The 18,135-nt window shown below is 42.1% G+C and overlaps 1 protein-coding gene across 31 annotated transcripts in view; it reads left to right on the forward strand.

Moving 5' to 3' along the window:
• TCF4 (transcription factor 4) overlaps positions 1-17,563 on the forward strand; it is a 341,723-nt gene extending 324,160 nt beyond the window's left edge. For 14 of the 31 annotated variants that reach the window (XM_083402861.1, XM_083402860.1, XM_083402840.1 and 11 more), the window contains 5 exons: positions 1,695-1,830; positions 5,108-5,270; positions 8,816-9,045; positions 10,119-10,268; positions 11,671-16,523. In XM_083402861.1, coding sequence (XP_083258987.1) covers positions 1,695-1,830; positions 5,108-5,270; positions 8,816-9,045; positions 10,119-10,255 — 666 coding nt within the window. In that variant the 3' untranslated portion in view covers positions 10,256-10,268; positions 11,671-16,523. Of the gene's footprint in view, positions 1-1,694; positions 1,831-5,107; positions 5,271-8,815; positions 9,046-10,118; positions 10,275-11,670; positions 16,524-16,575 lie in introns of those variants that run through there. The other 17 variants (XM_083402847.1, XM_083402837.1, XM_083402850.1 and 14 more) reach the window with 4 other exon arrangements.
• Positions 17,564-18,135: the final 572 nt, after the last annotated feature.

Here is an 18,135-nt window from a genome sequence, read left to right on the forward strand (position 1 = left end):
TTCCCTCAATCCCTTAGATATACTTAAGGTTACCGGTTTTGCTTTCTCTGCTTTGCCTCCACAATCAGAGGCAGTAATGCTTTCTGAACACTAGTTGCTGGAAACCACTGGTGGGGAGAGCGCTCTTGTGCTTAGGTCAGGCTTCCTCAAACCTGGCCCTCCAGATGTTTTTGGCCTACAACTCCCATGATCCCTAGGTAGCAGGACCAGTGGTCAGGGATGATGGGAATTGTAGTCTCAAAACATCTGGAGGGCCGAGTTTGAGAAAGCCTAGCTTAGGTCCTGCTTGCGGGCTTTGCATGTGAGTCTGGTTGGCCACATTGTGAACAGAATGCTGGACTAGATGGGCAATCAGCCTGATCCACCAGACTCTTCTTATGTTATTTTCACCTATGTTCCTTTGCCCTTGCTCCCTCTTCCCCCTGGAACGCCCCTCCACCTGATATCTGACATCAAGCAACTCCTTAGCAGGCATCTCTTCACCCTAGCTCTTCTAGCAGGCCCTGCTTTTCTGTTTTCCCTTCATTCCCTTTCCTCCCTAATAGGTCTATTAGGGAGATCCTTGTCTTGTTCTCTTTTATTTGTACAGGACCTTAATAATTTCAGGTACATTGTTGTAGACAGTAAGAGCAGCAGCAGAAGTGGTACACAAATAAGACTTCTAGTCAGTCTGATTAGGCAACCATTTCATATGTTTCCTTGCACACCTAGAATAGCAAGGCTGTGTTGTGTCCTTGTGTATCTTTTTCTTTACTTAAACCCAAAACAGTTTTAACCCACAGGTGCACTCAACAACAGTGCAGCGTGCGGAAATTTTGTCTCCCTTATTCTGGCTCCATCCATTAATGCCAATAGTGCCATTATGCTGACACCATCATGCCCACAATGATGGCATTACTGGTGTGGTTAATAAAACCTTTATTGATGTATTATCCAGAGTCATTGCGTTGGCAAAGAAAACTGCCCCTTTTGGAGCTGAAATTCTGTGGTTAATGGCATAACAGTGAAGATTAATTTAGAGTGGGGCCTGGGCTTTTAGTTTTTGGAAAGCCAGGTGTTTTATACATATATAGATAGATATATGTGTTTGCTCCAAACTGGTGGGGGTGGGGGGAAATGTCAGATAACTTCAGTGGCTCCCACTGTCAGAGGCTTAGCTGGCATTACGAAAGTGGGGAGGGGGGAGGAAAGGGGGGGGAATGGCAGGCCCAAGAATCTTATCCCCCTAAAACGAAAGTCTGATGCCAAATTGAAATTCCTGCAGGATTTCTGATAGCAATGAGGGAATTGAGAAGCCCACAATTAAGCATATGGGCATTAAGATAATTGTCAGATCTGTTGGCGGACATGATAGAAGACAGATGGGTACGAATCAGTGCTCTCCGCTGCAGCACCCTGGGAGAGGCAATTTGACGTTTTACCTGCCTGAGCTCCTCTGCCGTATTTGTCACTAAATGTGCTGCATAGCATCTTACTGAGCGTTAAGTGTTTTTGCATATACATACAGAGTATGTACCTATAGCAGTACCCAGGCGCCCTCTAGTGAAACGCTATGGGGAACCTTGGCATTATTCTTAAATGCCCACGTCTCTTTCAAGCCTCTCCCCTTACAGTCTCTAGGAGTTGCTGCTTCTCTCCTTCGTTTCACCCAAACAGGTTCCTATTAACGCCTCCCCGCCGCTCTTCTGTTACAGGTCGGGGCTCATCGTGAGGATGCTGTTGGCCTCCGCGGCAGCCATCCACTCGTGCCAAATCAGGTCCCAGTCCCACAGCTGCCAGTACAGTCTGCTACATCTCCCGACTTAAACCAGCCTCAAGATCCATACAGAGGTGAGTAAGGGAGCGCCGGACTCGGAGTGATGCATTTTTGTCCCATAACTGAATCCTGCGCCATTGTGTCAGCAGACCTGTGTGCAGTCCTGCAGTGTGGTTTTCCACAGAATTTGTAGACCTCGATGTTGCCCTGTCATTGCCACTGGACAAACAGTGTCCTTTAAAGTTGATGCAACAGTTCGTTGGACTTCCTCATTAGTTCAAACATACAAGTCCAACGATGACAACATAATACTCACTAGATGCAACAGCTAACTAGATTATTGCATGGATAGGAGATGCTTGCTCATTTGTTTCGGTGTAATTGTACCAGGGCTGAAGTTGCTTTTCTTTCCTTTTCTATTAATAGTTGTATTTGGCTGTCAAATTTTAAAATCTGGTTTTCTGTGCTTTGAGTAGAATAAAGGTAGGCAGTGTGCTAGCCTTCAAATACTATGGACGAGAATTCCCTGCATCATGGGAATTGTAGTCCACAACATCTGGCAGGCAACACCACATTGGCTATCCCTGGCCTAGGGGCTTCAGCATGAGGCAAATATAATAAACAAACAGTTTGGGTTTGTTTGCAGACAGGATATGTAGTTACATGAACACTCTAATGAGGAGGCCTGTTTACTGGAGAGAATTGGTAGTTCTGTGATGCAGAGAGCCCTAAAGTATTACCACATCTGCAAGCTTTCAAGTAAATTGTCTTCATGGTCCAGGTGCTTACTGTGCTTTGGGAGGTGGGGGGTGGGATCCTGTGACATTGATAAATACCTATGCAGCAGCATTATGGAAGTTGACTGGAGCCAAGGCTTTATCCAGACAATCAACGAGAAAAATTGTAGCTCTGTTGTTGAGCACATAGCTTTGCATGAGAAAAGTACCAGGTCCATCTCTGGATAGGGCTGGAAAAGGCCTTTGTCTGAAACTCTAGAGAGCTGTAGCAGCAGCGTGAGCTAGAAGGACCTTGGTATAAGGCAGATTCCTACTAAATGCTGCTCTGCTTTCCTTCTGACCACATCAGCAAGGCCAAGAACGGGGTCTCGTCCTCTGGGCAGCATACACACTGCCCAGGCTGGCTCCCCAAGAAGTCACTTCGGTGCTGCTAACACAGTGGGTTGACTTCACCCCCGGGGGCACACTCCATTGTCTCTTGAGACAGACATCTGCCAACAACAACAATTATTAGAGGGAACACAATGAACCATTACTGCTCGTTATGTACACATAGATTTCTTCCGCCTCAGTTTGGTTGGCTTTGCATGTTTCTGAAGCGCAAGCCTGCAATGAATTTAGGATTAATAAAATAAAAACGAGTGTATACATCATGAGTAACAATGTTTCCATAATACTGTCATGTCTCGGGGGTGGGTGGACTGTAATATGTATCCAGTCTCCAGTGGAGCCTCCTCCTTCCTGTTTATGCAAAACAGCAAATGTTCATATAACTGATTTGAAGCCCAGGGGTCAGAAAACGGTATAAATTTATATAGTGTTTTAAGGAGAATCCATTATACCTGAACATTATAACAGCATATGTTTATCCTCAGAATCATCAGATGTTTTATTTGGATGAGACCTTAGTGAGCTCAGTATAGGTTTGTAGCAGACGTAAGGGTCAGTGATTGATGGGCAGGCAAAGCCCTTATGTTGTGCTCAGCTTCATCGCTGGTAAACTGAAAGTGATTACGTCCCATATTTGGGCTCCTATTCACCCGAAGCAGGCCAAATAGAAACAGTCTCCTTTCTGGTCCACTCTTGTTATCCTTTTTGCTGAGTTAATTCACCCAGTGGTGGGGACTGCCATGGAGAGTTGCATCACCCCACAGCTAACCACAAGGGCTCATTCTACCACACCATGCACTTGGGGGGGGGGGGAGAAGATGAAGAAAGAGACATTTAATTTACAGAGGCAAACCTAGGGTGTGTGTTTTTTCAAGGAAATATGAGACCCTGAGGTCCCCCACCCCCCTCAAATTATTGATTGAAATCACTTGAACATCAGGCTCCGCTATCTTATAAGTTAAACTGAGCATTATTCATAGCCTCTGGTAGAAAAGAATTTCCCAATGCAGATACTCAGGGGTACAAGCATTGCTCATTGTTGAATGTACCTCTTTAAATTAGAAAGGGGAAGCCAGATCATCAACCGGGGGACTGGAAAATTATCCCAGTGGGGATTGCAAAAAATATTCTAGCATATCTGAATACACACATTAAACAAAACAGGATGGGGAAATGAATGGGGAACTGAATTTGGAAGACTAAGGAGAAAAATCAGCACATGGGGGGCATTACTCAAGCTAGGTGGCACCTAAATTTGAGGGGGAAATCGGGAGCAGTACAGAGATGAATCAGCAAGTCAGAATTATAAAATATGAGGAGCAGTCAGTTTTAAGGGGCTCCGCAAAAAATTAAAAGATTTGTTAGACACCCATTTGGGGTCCATAGCCAATGAAATGATGAAGGGCAGCATCATGACTTAATATAGACCCAAGTAAGATGGCATTGGCAGAATTTATGGTACATGAATAGGAGATTGGGACAAAAACAGAGTCTCTGTTTCTTTCTTGGAGTGGGAGACCATCAATCCAGAAGATATTCAATGAAACTCTTAATCTCAGGGTTGTGGGTTTGATCTCCATGTTGGGCAAAAGGTTTCCTGCATTGCAGGGGATTGGACTTGGTGACTTGCTTAGTGAGTACCTTGTGTATTAAGGAATAGTCTTTCTTATCAATAAAATTATTTCCTGTTAATCTATTCCCGGTGTTATCTGGTCTTGTCAATAGCTGGCCTTTCTCCAACCCCCGGTCTCCCCCCACAAACTTACTTCCGTGCAGTAGAGAAAGGACTGCTTGCAGCCAGATAAATTAAGAATACCCCTTCAGAGAAATTAGTCCTAAATTTATTCTCCTTCAGAAAATGCTGTTGAAAGATTTTCTTGTTGTCTCGTCGCCTAGTATCTTTGCTTGCCCTTGATTGTAGATATGTGTGTGCTTGATCACAATTATGGTTTCTAAAGCAGTTAAATCTGGTGATCCGTAGGCATTGAAATTGTTAACGTTTCCAAAACAGATCAAAATAGACCAGAGCCACAAAATCAGAGCTGGGTAACCAGTTTTAACCACTATTTCCTTAAAATCCCCCTTTGTGAAAAGAAATTCTGCAGTTAAGGAAAGACAGTACAGCAATAGCTGCACTTCTGAGGAATGTGCATACAAATTCATTAATACCTTTGCTTCAGTTATATTACCAGGAAATGTGTGTCTGCTTGTTCGTCCCACCTAGGCATGCCAACTGGCCTTCAAGGACAAAGCGTATCTTCAGGGAGCTCCGAAATCAAATCTGATGACGAGGGAGACGAAAACCTTCAGGACGCAAAATCTTCTGAGGACAAGAAGTTAGACGACGACAAGAAGGATATCAAATCAATTACTAGGTCAAGATCTAGGTAACAGTATATAATAGTGTCGCTTCATTTAATTCCTTTATTGGATTTTGATGAAGTGAACGGGACAAGGAGAAACTCTGGAGTTTCTTCCTGTCAGACAAAAGGTAACAGGAAGCCGATGGCCCTTTTTGGTAGTACTTGGAGTATCTGTTTGGATGCGTGTACACTGGAAGGGCCGGAAGCTTCGTCTAGGCCATGGAATTGGACAAAAGAAACAAAATTTACATTTAGAGAGAGAGAGGTGTATGTGTGTGCTATTGTAAGTAATCAAATTCAGAGATAACTTGCTTGAAAACGAATATGTCTTAAAACAGATGCCATTTGTATAACATTTTATACCCAGCGGAATACTTGTTTTCCTTCTGCCTTTTTATGTGCGTAACTATGAACGGATATATATATCAGTGTAGTAGCTTCATTGGGATAAACAAAGCTAAGCCTGTTTGTACCATCTGAGACCCTTTGTTGAGCTTTTTGCATGGCGCTGAGTGGTTTCATCACATCTTGATCCCGAGAATGGCCTGGTCCTCACACAGACCAGCATTTCTCTCTCACAAAGCATCAGTGGCCCCTAACTTGCATGATTTCGCATGGATCGCCACTGGCCCTCAATCTGTTCTTCATGTTCCGCACAAGAAATCGCTGCAGAGCATTAGTGAAAACCTGTCCTCCGGTTTTATCATCAAGACTTTTTCACTGACATAATCGAGAGGCAGATGAGCAAGCTGGTCGGCCCTTTTTCTTCTGCCCTTGCAAATGTGGGAGAATATGGAGTTCGGAGTCAAAAATAAATAGGATGTAGAAACTTACGGTTTTAAAAACAAAACAAAAACTTACACTCAGTGTAAAGGAGAGTTACAACTGATAGGAAATCCAGACTGCTGGCAGACGAGAAAGAATGAGATCAAGGTAGAGAAGTCATCAGTCATTGGCACTGGACAGGAAGTATGATGCGGTATTTCATAAAAATAAAGACTGAAAGCAAAGAGTGTATGGATTAGATGCATACCCACATTAAGCCAGCAGACTCTATGCTGCTTCAGCATTTCCCATGACTTCTCTGCCCCTTCCATTCCTTCAGTGGGCCAGTGACTGGAAGAATTGCCTGGCCAGTCAGAGCCAATGATACAGGTGTGATGTAACTGGCTTGCTAGTGAAATAGCCTTGACAGGCTCCCTTCAGCCTGGGCACTGCCTTCAGCAACGTGAACACCTGAGTCGTCATCAGATCAAGATGACAACCCATAAGGAAAACTCAACTGGCTTTGGCATGGTGTGCTTATATGCAAGGAATGACGTAGCTCACATACAACCAGAGACACGAGAAGGATTTAAGACTATTCTGCTTAGGGTTGTGGGGAACATATATAACCAGGAGAACTAGCTAATCTCCTACAGAAGCAACTTTTTTGATTTATTAAATTTATACACTCCCTTCATCCAAAGATCTCAGGGCAGTTCACAAGATAAAAACACAGGATAAGAAGCACAAAATAAATACAGTGGTACCTTAGGTTAAGTACTTAAATCATTCCGGAGGTCCGTTCTTAACCTGAAACTGTTCTTAACCTGAAGACCACTTTAGCTAATGGGCCTCCCGCTGCTGCCACACCGCCAGAACACAATTTCGGTTCTCATCCTGAAGCAAAGTTCTTAACCCGAGGTACTATTTCTGGGTTAGCAGAGTCTGTAACCTGAAGCGTCTGTAACCCGAGGTACCACTGTAGTTAAAACCCCTCTCCTACAAACAAATTTAAAAGGCCATAGAATACCAACCAGCTCAAGGCCTGGTTGAAAAGGAACATTTTTTCCTGTCACCTAAAGATGTATAATGATGGAGCCAGATGAACCTCCCTGGGGAGGGAATTCCACAGACGCTGCAGAAAAGGCCCGTTCTCGTGTTGCCACCCTCCAGTCTTCTCACGGAAGAGACACAAAGAAGGGTCTTAGATGATGACTGCAGAGTCCAGGTCAATAGGCAACCTAAGGCCCTTGCTCCATAGCCAACCTGCCAAGGCCCCTCACACATTCTACCCATGCCCACCATGGGGTGTGTGTGGTTCAGTATTTATGTAGCTGAACAACTCTCCACACAGGTCAGTTGCTCCAGGGGTGAGGATCATAAACAGCATCGCGGAAGAAAATGCCTCCCTTCTGGGGCTTTTGAAAATCACTTTATTTTTTCACCCTCATAGAACACCCTTGAAACTATTTTAATAATCCTCATGGAGAAATATACAGCTGCACTCTCTTAATAAAGCAACATAATTGCAGTATGCTCATGCTGTAAAGATTGTGCAGAACAGAAAATTCACCCACATATATGAAACAGTCTCCCCTGTGGGTGTCATTTCTGATTGCCACCAGAATGACAAATGTGGCAGAGGAAGAAGCGGAGAACCATTCAGTTATCACCACCACCATTTTGACAACAACTGTTGCTGCTGCAATTTATATTCCTCAGTATAGATTATAGAATGAAACTCCATAATGCAGCCGTCCTAGCCAAGTACAGAGTTAACTCGGCATCTGTCTTCCTCAGAGTGGCACCTTATTTAAATCACAAAGCATTTCTTTGAGGGATGTCAAGACAGGTTCCTGACTTTTTTCATTGTAGGCCACACAGGTCAGCTGCAGACTAGATCAACTTTTCAGCAGTAACCCATAATAAACCTACACAGAAAATAAGCCTTAAAGGACCAAAATGTGTTGAGCACAGAAAGCCCAGCCAAAAGCATAAACTATAACAAAGGACAAAGGGTTATCTTAATTTTGGTTTAACACAGCATAATCTACATATTGTTTTCTTGAATGTAGCTGATGCCTCAATGCAGGTTTTTTTTAAAATGCAGATGTATGTTTCTTATATTTTTGCCCTCGCTGAGCATGGGAATTTGTCCTGGACAAGCCACTTTGGCCAATATTCAGCTACTGTGTTTTGTCAGTGAAAGGATTTCTGCTTCCACAATGGACTTCCATCCCCTGCTGTGTGGGGGAATCCCTGGAAAAGGTTTGGGGGATTTTGCACAAGCACAAATCCTTGCACTGATGGAACATTCACTCAGCGTTGCTTTGGGTGCAACCCACGGAAATTAATTTCATTGCAGTGGGGCTTTTGGCTTGTGCAAGAGAAGCTCTCAGTGAATTGCATGCAATCAAAGAAACTTGCTTCCCAGATCTTAAAAAGAGGTATTTGTATGTGTGGACTCTGGAGTTCAAACAAGAAGTGTGATATATTTATTTAGCTTTATTTAAAAGTATTTTTAATCCTCTTAATGTTTCCAAAATCTCTATGCTGTGCAGAGTCTAAAAACCAAACCAGTGTACTATTAAAGCATTAACCTGTCGTGTCGCTTTTAGCCTTCTGCATTACCGTCACAGGTGAAGTTACAATTTTACAGGCTAAACAGTGTGCCCCAAAACTGCTGCATTCCTGCATCCTCTTCTAGCAAAGATCATTCTGTGACATGAGCATAATGTGAAGTCTTGTAGCACACCTGCATTTTCTACACCATTAGAAAATACTGTCTTCTGTTTGCCTCCCAGCAATAACGATGATGAAGATCTTACACCGGAGCAAAAGGCGGAGCGTGAGAAAGAGAGGAGAATGGCCAACAACGCCCGTGAGCGCCTCCGCGTCCGAGACATCAACGAGGCTTTCAAGGAGCTGGGCCGGATGGTGCAGCTTCACCTGAAGAGCGACAAGCCCCAGACCAAACTTCTGATCTTGCATCAAGCTGTAGCTGTGATCCTCAGCTTAGAGCAGCAAGTCAGAGGTCAGTTAGATGCCTGGCCAACATGTCCCTGCTTTAATTGTCAAAGTTTTAATTGAAACCACTGCTAAAAAGCAGCTTTATCCCTCTGTTTTAGCAGCAGTTGCAATGCAATCCGGTTCATGCTATAATAATAATAATAGTAATTTTCTTATTTAAATGCTGCCCATCTGACTGGGTTGCCCAGGCCACTCTGGGTGGCTCCCAACAGAATATTTTAAACATAGTAAAACATCAAACATTAAAAACTTCTAAAAGTCATAAACTTGTTTATTTCCTTGACAACTAATGAGGAGTGCATTCCACAGGGTGGGCGCCACCACCAAGAAGGCCCTCTGCCTGGTTCCCTGTAACCTCACTTCTCGCAGTGAGGGAACCACCAGAAGGCCCTCGGAGCTGGACCTCAGTGTCTGGGCTGAACGATGGGGGTGGAGATGCTTCTTCAGGTATCCTAGACCCGAGGCCATTTAGGGCTTTAAAGGTCAGCACCAACACTTTGAATTGTGCTTGGAAATGTACTGAGAGCTTTTGGAACAAGGCATATTACTATCAGCTGATGGGCAATGGGCGCGCTTCTTGCTCCATCATAGGAAAAATCCAGACCTCACTTTAAGCTCCTGGTTTTTCCTTTGTAGACACGCGGTTACTTTCCCCATATCTGACACCACACTTGATGTCAGATGTGGGGCAGGCAGGTGTGGTTTGTGAGGAATGGCTTCGTGGGCTAAATTGGGGTCCTTTCTTGGGGTGCACTTGAGCTGTGGGGCTGGAGGTGCCGCACCTGTGTCCTCCGGGATCTGGTACTGAACATTCAGGTAATTCTGTGTCCCAGATGCTTACATGCTCAGATTATCAAGGATTTCGGACAGAGCAGGGAAAGGCAGGCTTTAAATATAAAATAGCCACAGATGCAAAATTCAGAGCTATAGAAATGTGTGCCCTTTGTTATTCTAATGGAGATTCATGAGACACTGAGAGTGAAAAGGAGGGGAAGGCATTGCTGTGTGATTGTGAAGTAAGCTGGTACCATGTTCAAATGCTAACATGCTTAATGCCCATTTGCTTTTGTTCTGCAGAAAGGAATCTGAATCCTAAAGCAGCATGTCTGAAAAGAAGGGAAGAAGAGAAAGTATCTTCGGACCCCCCTCCCCTTTCTTTGGCAGGACCCCACCCTGGGATGGGAGACACATCTAATCATATGGGACAGATGTAAAAAACAAAAAAAGGCAAGTGTGTTTATTGCAACCTACCCTCAACTAGCTCAGTACCGGGATAGCTGGCTTACCTTCTTCCAGACAGGCAGACAGGTGACTGCAATCTGCTGGGGAGCCCCTGCTGGCCATCCCACAACATACATCTGCCTGTAGTGTAAAGAAGGGCCTTATCAGTAGTTGCCCCTGCCCTGTAGAATGACCTCCTGGTTGAGATCAGGCAGGCGATGGCCTTGGACGGCTTCCATCGGAAGTCAGAAACACATCCAAGCATAGGCATCCATGTTCCCAAACATTCACTTGGTTCCTGCTATTGGCCCTGTAATATATATATATTCCCCACTTTGATTTTATTGATTAAAATGTTTCCATACAGCACACTGTTGGTTTTATTACTTGAACCACTTTTTTAGTTCTTCACACACATTAATCTCTCTGCAACTCGGTAGGTCTTTGATGCCACCTGAGCTGCGCCATTGCACGGTTCCCCTAGAATAAAAACGCAATATGCGTATTTGGGGATTTTGACGGGTGGCAGCTTCTAGCAATATGCAACGGGCAAATAGAGTAGCATAAATAACTTCCTTCGGTGCTGGTATCTTATCTGACAGAGTTAAAGGGGCTTTCCTCCTTAATGCATTGTCATTTCTAGGTAAGCTCACCCGGCTCAGGACTGTTGGTTAGTCTTTAATCTACTCATGGCCTGCCATGGGCCTCACATTGCTGTGGCCAGGTGGCAGCAAACCCCACCACGCACCTTCTGCAGCTTTATGTGGGTGAGGCAGGCAAACCCAAACTGGAGGCTCTGTTCTTGCCCCCTATCCCCTCTAGCCTTGCCTCCTTGAAGAGGGCAGGTCTGAGGAAGTCTCCCTTCTTCTTAAAAGATGGTACCAGGTGGTCAATTGTTGTTTAACGCCTCTTAAACCAGCACTGCACCTGTCAACTTGTCCTGTGCATCTTTGGCATGTGGGTTAGGTAGAAAAGCAGTCACGTGACCAGCTTAAGCCAGCAGGGTAAAGGCAATTCTACCCAAAGTCATCAACCAGTCAACCCCAGCCTTTAGGCGGGATGTACAGGCAGGTGCCAATCTAAAGGGTGAAAGCAGAACCACCAGGAAAGGAGGTGCTCTTTGAGGTGTGCTACTCTGCCTCCGCAGCTGGCCTCCTTTCCTTGCCTCGGTGTTTCTGGGATGGGGGCAGATTTTTCTTGGATCTTAGAGAACGAGGCCACCATCATTCGAGTGCGCCATTTTTCCATATCTTTAAAATGGGAATAAAAAATATCCCAATAGTACGGTAAGGTTTATTGAGAAATGGCTTGTAAAGCATGTTAAAATGCACTTAAATAAATGTATATTGTATGGAAAATTAAGAATAAGAGCAAGAATTGACCTAAATATTTTTCACTTCTTTTGCAGGTCCAAGTTGCCACATTTTCTTTACGTAAACCAGAGACCACTTCCTTAACAGCTGTATTATCTTAAACCCACATAAACACTTAACCCCCTTTTTTGTAATATAATAAGACAAGTCTGAGTAGTTACGAATCACAGACGCAAGAGATTTCAGCATTCCCGATTTCGAAACAAACACAAAAAGAAAAGTGCAACTTGAGGGACGTCTTTTTTCAACATATCATTCAGAATGTTTCAAGCAGTATGTTAGGAGCTGTAAATGCACAGCCAAGAGACTGAATTGGCAATCTTCTCCACACTGTGGGACAATGCATTTGTGCCTAAACTTCTTTTGGAAAAAAAAAATATAATTAATTTGTAAGTCTGAAAAAAAAATATTTAATTTAAAAATTGTAAACTTGCAATAATGAAAAGTGTACTTCTGAAGAAAAAAAAAATGAACGTTTTCATTGGTGTACTAGTCAGCTAGTGTTTATACTTACTGGATATTAAAAAGGGAAGCTTTTGCTACCCACATATTTACAAAACCAGCAAACGACCTAATGAAAACTGAAGTGATGACATTAGCCATTCCTTAGGGTAGGAGGAACAGATGGATCTTATAGACCTATGACACACACACACACATATATAAATATATATATATAAATATATATTAAAATTAGTGAATATGGTAAGCTTTTGTTCATTTGTTTCAAACTTTTTTGCTCCTGTAAAAAAAAAAAAGTACTGATTAACTTTTTTAAAAAAAGATTTTACTGTAAATAATGATTTTTGATTTTTGATTTTTTTTTGGTCTTATTTCTCTCCCACTCCCCCATTTGGTTTTTTCCCCCCTTTTGTTGTAGCCTGTAGCGCCAACTCTGTTGCTGGAGGGGGCAGTTCAGGACGAAACGCTGGCCCTGATGTTACTTATCATTCGTAAAATAAGTAGAGGGTTGTTCCTTCAGTCTTTTGGGGAGAATACAGGACTTGGCAAGTCGCATCACACGCGGCTGAACTGCAAGGCAGCATTTGCGGAGGCTTGGTCCAAACAGTTGTGGGCTGATTTCGTTTTCGTTTTTTGTCCGAATTGTAGATGTTGCGCTCTCTCTCTCTCTCTTTCTTTCTCTCTCTCTCTCATTAGACACTATTTCTGGAATTTTCAGAGGTACAAGGTTAGAATGCTACAATGTTACCACTGTGCCTTCCAATGTTTATATCATCGAAAACATAACATAAATCAAAGGTGGCTGTGATTTTAACGAACCAGTAGAAGTGTTAACCTAATGTGTGTAGCCTGAATACAATTTTGCAGCAAGGCGTTTCAGAATACATGGTCAGATTTGGGCGGCGGCGGGGGGGATTACAAAGGGGGGGGTGTTGCTAGTTGTATGAAAGATTTTTGTGGGGTTTTTTTAAGGGGAAAAACACACACCTTTTTTTTTTTAAAGGAAAAGAAGTGGATTAATGAAAGGTCGACCATTTGCTGCCTCCTCCTTCATTTATGAAAATAATGCCAATATCCACTTGTAATGCAGCATTTAGAACAAGCCTTACCCGTTCTAAAGCATCAAGTTGCACTTTGTTGAGGAGGGGGAAGTAGAGCAGTATTTCTCTGGCCAGTATGAACCAAGTTTTTACTTAACATATAAATATATATATATATAATTGTAGCATAGATCAAACCTATGGCACAGCAACTGATCCAACAACTAGCTTTGGGCACAGCAGAGACTAGTATCCATAGCGAATCTTCTAAAGATTGACTTTGGTATACGGTATAGAACAATTAACAAATAGTGCTCCCAAATTGTCTTCGTCAGCATCCTTTTGTCTCCTGTTCCAGCTTCTGTTTTTTTTTTTTTTCTTTAAATAGCCACACAAACTTGGCATGTATTTTTTAAATGAAATCTCCCTGTTCAAGTAGATTTCCCACCTATCAGCACTGAGTAAACGCCATAAGTCCATTGAAAACGGTCTAGACGTTCCATCTGTTCTCCTGTTTTGCCAGTTACATAGTAATGGGGGGAAAATACATTTGTAAATTTTATGCAACAAAATGGCAAACGTATCATTATTTTGAAATTGTGTATGTAAAAGTTATATTTTTACATGTAGACTCTTGTTATTATGTGTTTTAATACATTGTATCGGTTTTTTGTGTTTTTTTAAAAAAACTGTGTGGTTGAAACAAAATCTCATGGAGTAGTGAGATACGAGAATCTGAATTTTATGTTTCTGAAAAACATAAAGAACAAATATGATAGTTTACCATGTGAACCACCTTCGACATATCCATAAACATTTTGATTAGCTGTGTGTGTGCGTGTGCGTGTGTTGAAAATTGTAAATATGTTCAGTAGCAGTAAAACTTTAAATGCTTTTATTTGTCAGTAAGTTTCTCAAATGTGGAGGTGGATTGAAACCATCTTAACAGAGCAAAGACCATATTAGTTTAGCTCGGAACATTTCAGTACAAATGCCATACTTTTAATAGCATTTATGCAATTGAATGGGTAATCATAATTCTTCTAAGTACTAGTATTCTGGACAGACTGAAGGATTCCGTTAAAGGATATTAAAATTGCTTGGCATTAAAAGTTTTTTTATATGAAAATGAACAGTTTGAGGGGGAATTTTTGTTATAAACCATCTCCATGGACAGTTTTTCCATTTACTTACTTCAATAGCATCAAGATTTTAACCATCCCATTCAGTCTATAAGACCACTGAGTGTTGCCCACCTAAATGAAAAGATAACTGCAGTCTGAAATGAGGCTATCGAGGGGCAGGATGGGAGAAAGTTAATAAAACCTTTTTCTCCATTTAAGCCTTCCAAACAGAATACCAGTAAATAATATAATAATAATAATAATAATAATAATAATATCACCTGGCAGTTATGTCACACCTTAAACATGCAGAGTCAATATCACTTTATTCTGTCAAAATCACAACCCAAGTTACAGGAGGATTTTTTTTAAAATCACCTTTCTCTCAATGTGCACTTATGCACAGAGCATGCTTCTAAACTGTTGATGATCTACATAGAACCAGGAGAAAGGTTAGTGATGTATCAAATGGTAATCTTATCCGTATGGCTTTTGAGATGGTTTCCTGTTCCATAATGGAATTTAAACTTGAAAATTATTCAGCCACACTGTCCTTTGTCTCACACACCCAACCTCCCCCCATTTGGGTTTTCTTATTTTTTTGCTGCGTGCATGCATTAATTTAGGGTCTGGCCGTAAGAGACAAGACACCACAGACCTCTGAGGCCTTCCCCCTGCTCCTGTCTTTTCAAACAGGTGTCCTCAGAGGAAGCTGTCACTTGATAGTCGACCTGGTGGTGGCTTGGCTTTTAACCATTCAAGGAGGGCTATGTGTTGTAACCAACAGTACTCAAAAACCCATCAGATATTTTAGTGGGTGATCCACCTCCACATTCAAGTAATTTATGAATATGCTGGTTAGGGAAATCTGTTCATCTAGAACTTCTTTTTCCTTTCTCCTTTTCACATTTGTCTTTTGTGTAGCTGCAAGGAACACTAATGTGTATACAGACAACTTGTCAGTTCAACCAGTGATGCAACTTGTACTGATGCAGTCTTCCGATTTGTTTCGTTTCTTAATTTCCTTTGGCGGGTGGGTGGGAGGTTGGGGGGGGGTGCGTGGGTGGAACGGGGTGGAATTTGCAAATTTCATCTTTCTATTCTGATAGGCACGCTTCAATCTGTGCCGGGGGAGGGGGAGAGCGAACAATACAGTACATTGCCAGGAATGAAGAGAATTCATCAGGGGAGAAGAAAAAGCACAAATAAATTAAACTTGGCCCACTGACTCACTTGAAGTGGGGTAGGGCGGAGGGATCTTAAAGATGGAATAAGATAAATTCCAGCACAATGGGGCACCAAGACCTTTTCAGCTTGTTTTGTTTTGTTTCTCTTTCTTTTTTTCCAAAACAACATATTCTTTCTCTTGGGACTTGAAATTGACTCACCTTTGTGCAGTGCTGGTTTGAGCATACTCATTTCAAGTATTATAGACTTATGTAATGGTGAAAATATATGACCTGTGGCCTTTTTCATTCTTGTTACTTGTGATGCAACTAAGTGAAGATAAGAGAAGAAAAAAAGCAGAGATTTACCATGTATCAGTGCCTGGCTTTTTGTTACAAAGCTTCGTTTGTCTAGTGACCTTTTTGCTATAAAATAGAACTGTAGTACACCCTAGTAGGATAAAAGAAAAACCCTAAATTTAAAAAATAAAAAATATATTTGGCTTATTTTTCACAGGAGCAATCCTTTTATACCATGAATATTGCAAGGGGTGGGGGTGGGGAATCGTCAGATTCTGAATATTTCTTCTTTATAGATTTTTTGAATCATTCTGAGTAAAAGTTTGTTACTTTATTTTACTATTTAAAAGATGTTATTTTACCATGTGTTACTAAGATGAAATTGTATGGTAGCTTCTTTTTCTTTTTCTTTTTTAGTTGTAGGTCGCGGGGGGGGGGGCAGGAATTTTTTTTTGCGACCGAACCTGTAGTAGCTGCAACAGTTCAAAAAAGGAAAGGGGGGGAGGTGAAAATTACAAAAGGGACAAAAAAAGTAAGAAAAAAAAAGTTAATACAGTTACACTTTGTTTTCAACGTGTGGCTGAGTGCCTCAATTTCCCCTCCATGTTTTTGGTGTACTTTCTGATTTGTAGAAGTGTCCAAACAGGTTGTGTGCTGGAGTTCCTTCGAGAAGAGAGAGAGAAAAAAGCAAACAAGCACAGCTTGCCGTAGGCCATTACCTGTTTCCCATCTGTAGTTATCCGATGCCGTCATGTACATGACCGTTCTGTAGCAATAAATGTGCCATTTTTATAAACTGCTTCTGACACTTTCGTTTCATTTCATTTTGCATTGTCCCATTTCTGTAGGTGTCACAGGAAGCGCTGCTTTTGGCTGACCTGGTTAGGTGGCGTTTTCGTCCCAGACACAGCCCTCAAAATGCAAATGGGGTTTAAAGGTGCCCTTGGTGTGTTCGGAACTGCCACATTCCAGATGATGTGTAAAAACTGAAGCTCTGGTCATCTGAGTTTCTTCTCAGAACACAAAGAGTTCTTCTAGAGGCCTCCATGCTCTTCATGTGCTGACTTGGGTAGCTGATAAAAGAATCTGCTTTCTGGACATAACTCTAGCAGAAGCACATGTGCTTCACATCTTGGCCTAAACCTTTCTGTAATACGGCTATGCATTGTAATATAGTTGTTTTAAAAAGGGGTGGGGTTGGGGAGAGGACTGGCTCACGGTTGGCTTGAATCCCAATTGGTGGAGAAAGTTGTTTGTAAGTTTTAACTCCTTTGTAAAGTTCTTTCATATCTTTTGGAATGGAAGGTGCTATATAAAATGTAAAATCGCTTTCATGATCATCGGTATATAGCTACTCTGTAAATATAGCACCTGTATTTCACTTGGGGAAAAAACTGTTATGTACATAATGAGAGGATATAATACACCTTTGGACAATGGGGAAAATGTCAAGAAGGTGCTGACATGTATGCAAAAAAATAAAATAAACTGAACTATGTGATGAACTAGCCCTCGGGAGGGGGGAAGGTACCATCTGTCCAATTCAAAGCTAAGGACTAGAAGCAAAATCAATGGGCATAGTGCTTCTGTCGATCCAGATCTTCGTGTAGCTTTCATATATTGATGAGATTATTTCCATGTCTCCAGGCAGAAGCATTTCTTCCCTCCGACTGCAGTTTGAGCTGTACTAAAAAGCCAAAAGGGATGGTCACCTTTATTTTTACCTTCCCCCCCAATGAAACGTGTGTTGAAGTTGTAAATTATAAATGCTAACGTTGTATTTAACATCTTGTTAACGGGTGGGAAAGAAAGTAATAAATTCTGGTTGGCCCTGTTGCATTTTATCAGTCCAGAAGGTTTTCTCAATCTCTTAGTATCACAAAAAAGGACCGTTAAAACAAAATTCAGAAGCCCATGTTACACACGGTACACTATTAGGAGATGTGTTTGTCAGACGGATCCTTCTTTGGGAAAGTGGAAATCTGGTCCTGTGCAAATAATATTCAGTTGCTCCTAACACTGATGCCTATGTTCCACCTCCACTGTCTGAGATTGACATGCTTCTGAATGCCAGTTGCTGGAAACCTGAAGAAGGGAGAGTGCTGTTGCATTCAGGTCCTGCTTCTGGACTTCCCACAGACATCTGGTTGGACATTGTGAGAACAGGATGCTGGACCAGATTGGCCACTGGTCTCTTTATGTTCTTATGAAAGTCACCCTCTGAATATGAGGACATTGTGGCTTCAATTCATCTCATGCGGTTCTTTCAGACAGAAGGTTTAGTATAGAATTGACACAGTTTGTTTACTCACTTTTTACAGATGGTCCACATGATAGCATTAGGAAATCAAATGGCTCCTTTGTTTTTTCTTTTGCTCTTCCACCTTTTCTGAGAGTAGAGAAAGTCC

Source organism: Podarcis tiliguerta, assembly GCF_965153285.1.
Source record: "Podarcis tiliguerta genome assembly, chromosome: 11".
Taxonomy (NCBI): domain Eukaryota; kingdom Metazoa; phylum Chordata; class Lepidosauria; order Squamata; family Lacertidae; genus Podarcis; species Podarcis tiliguerta.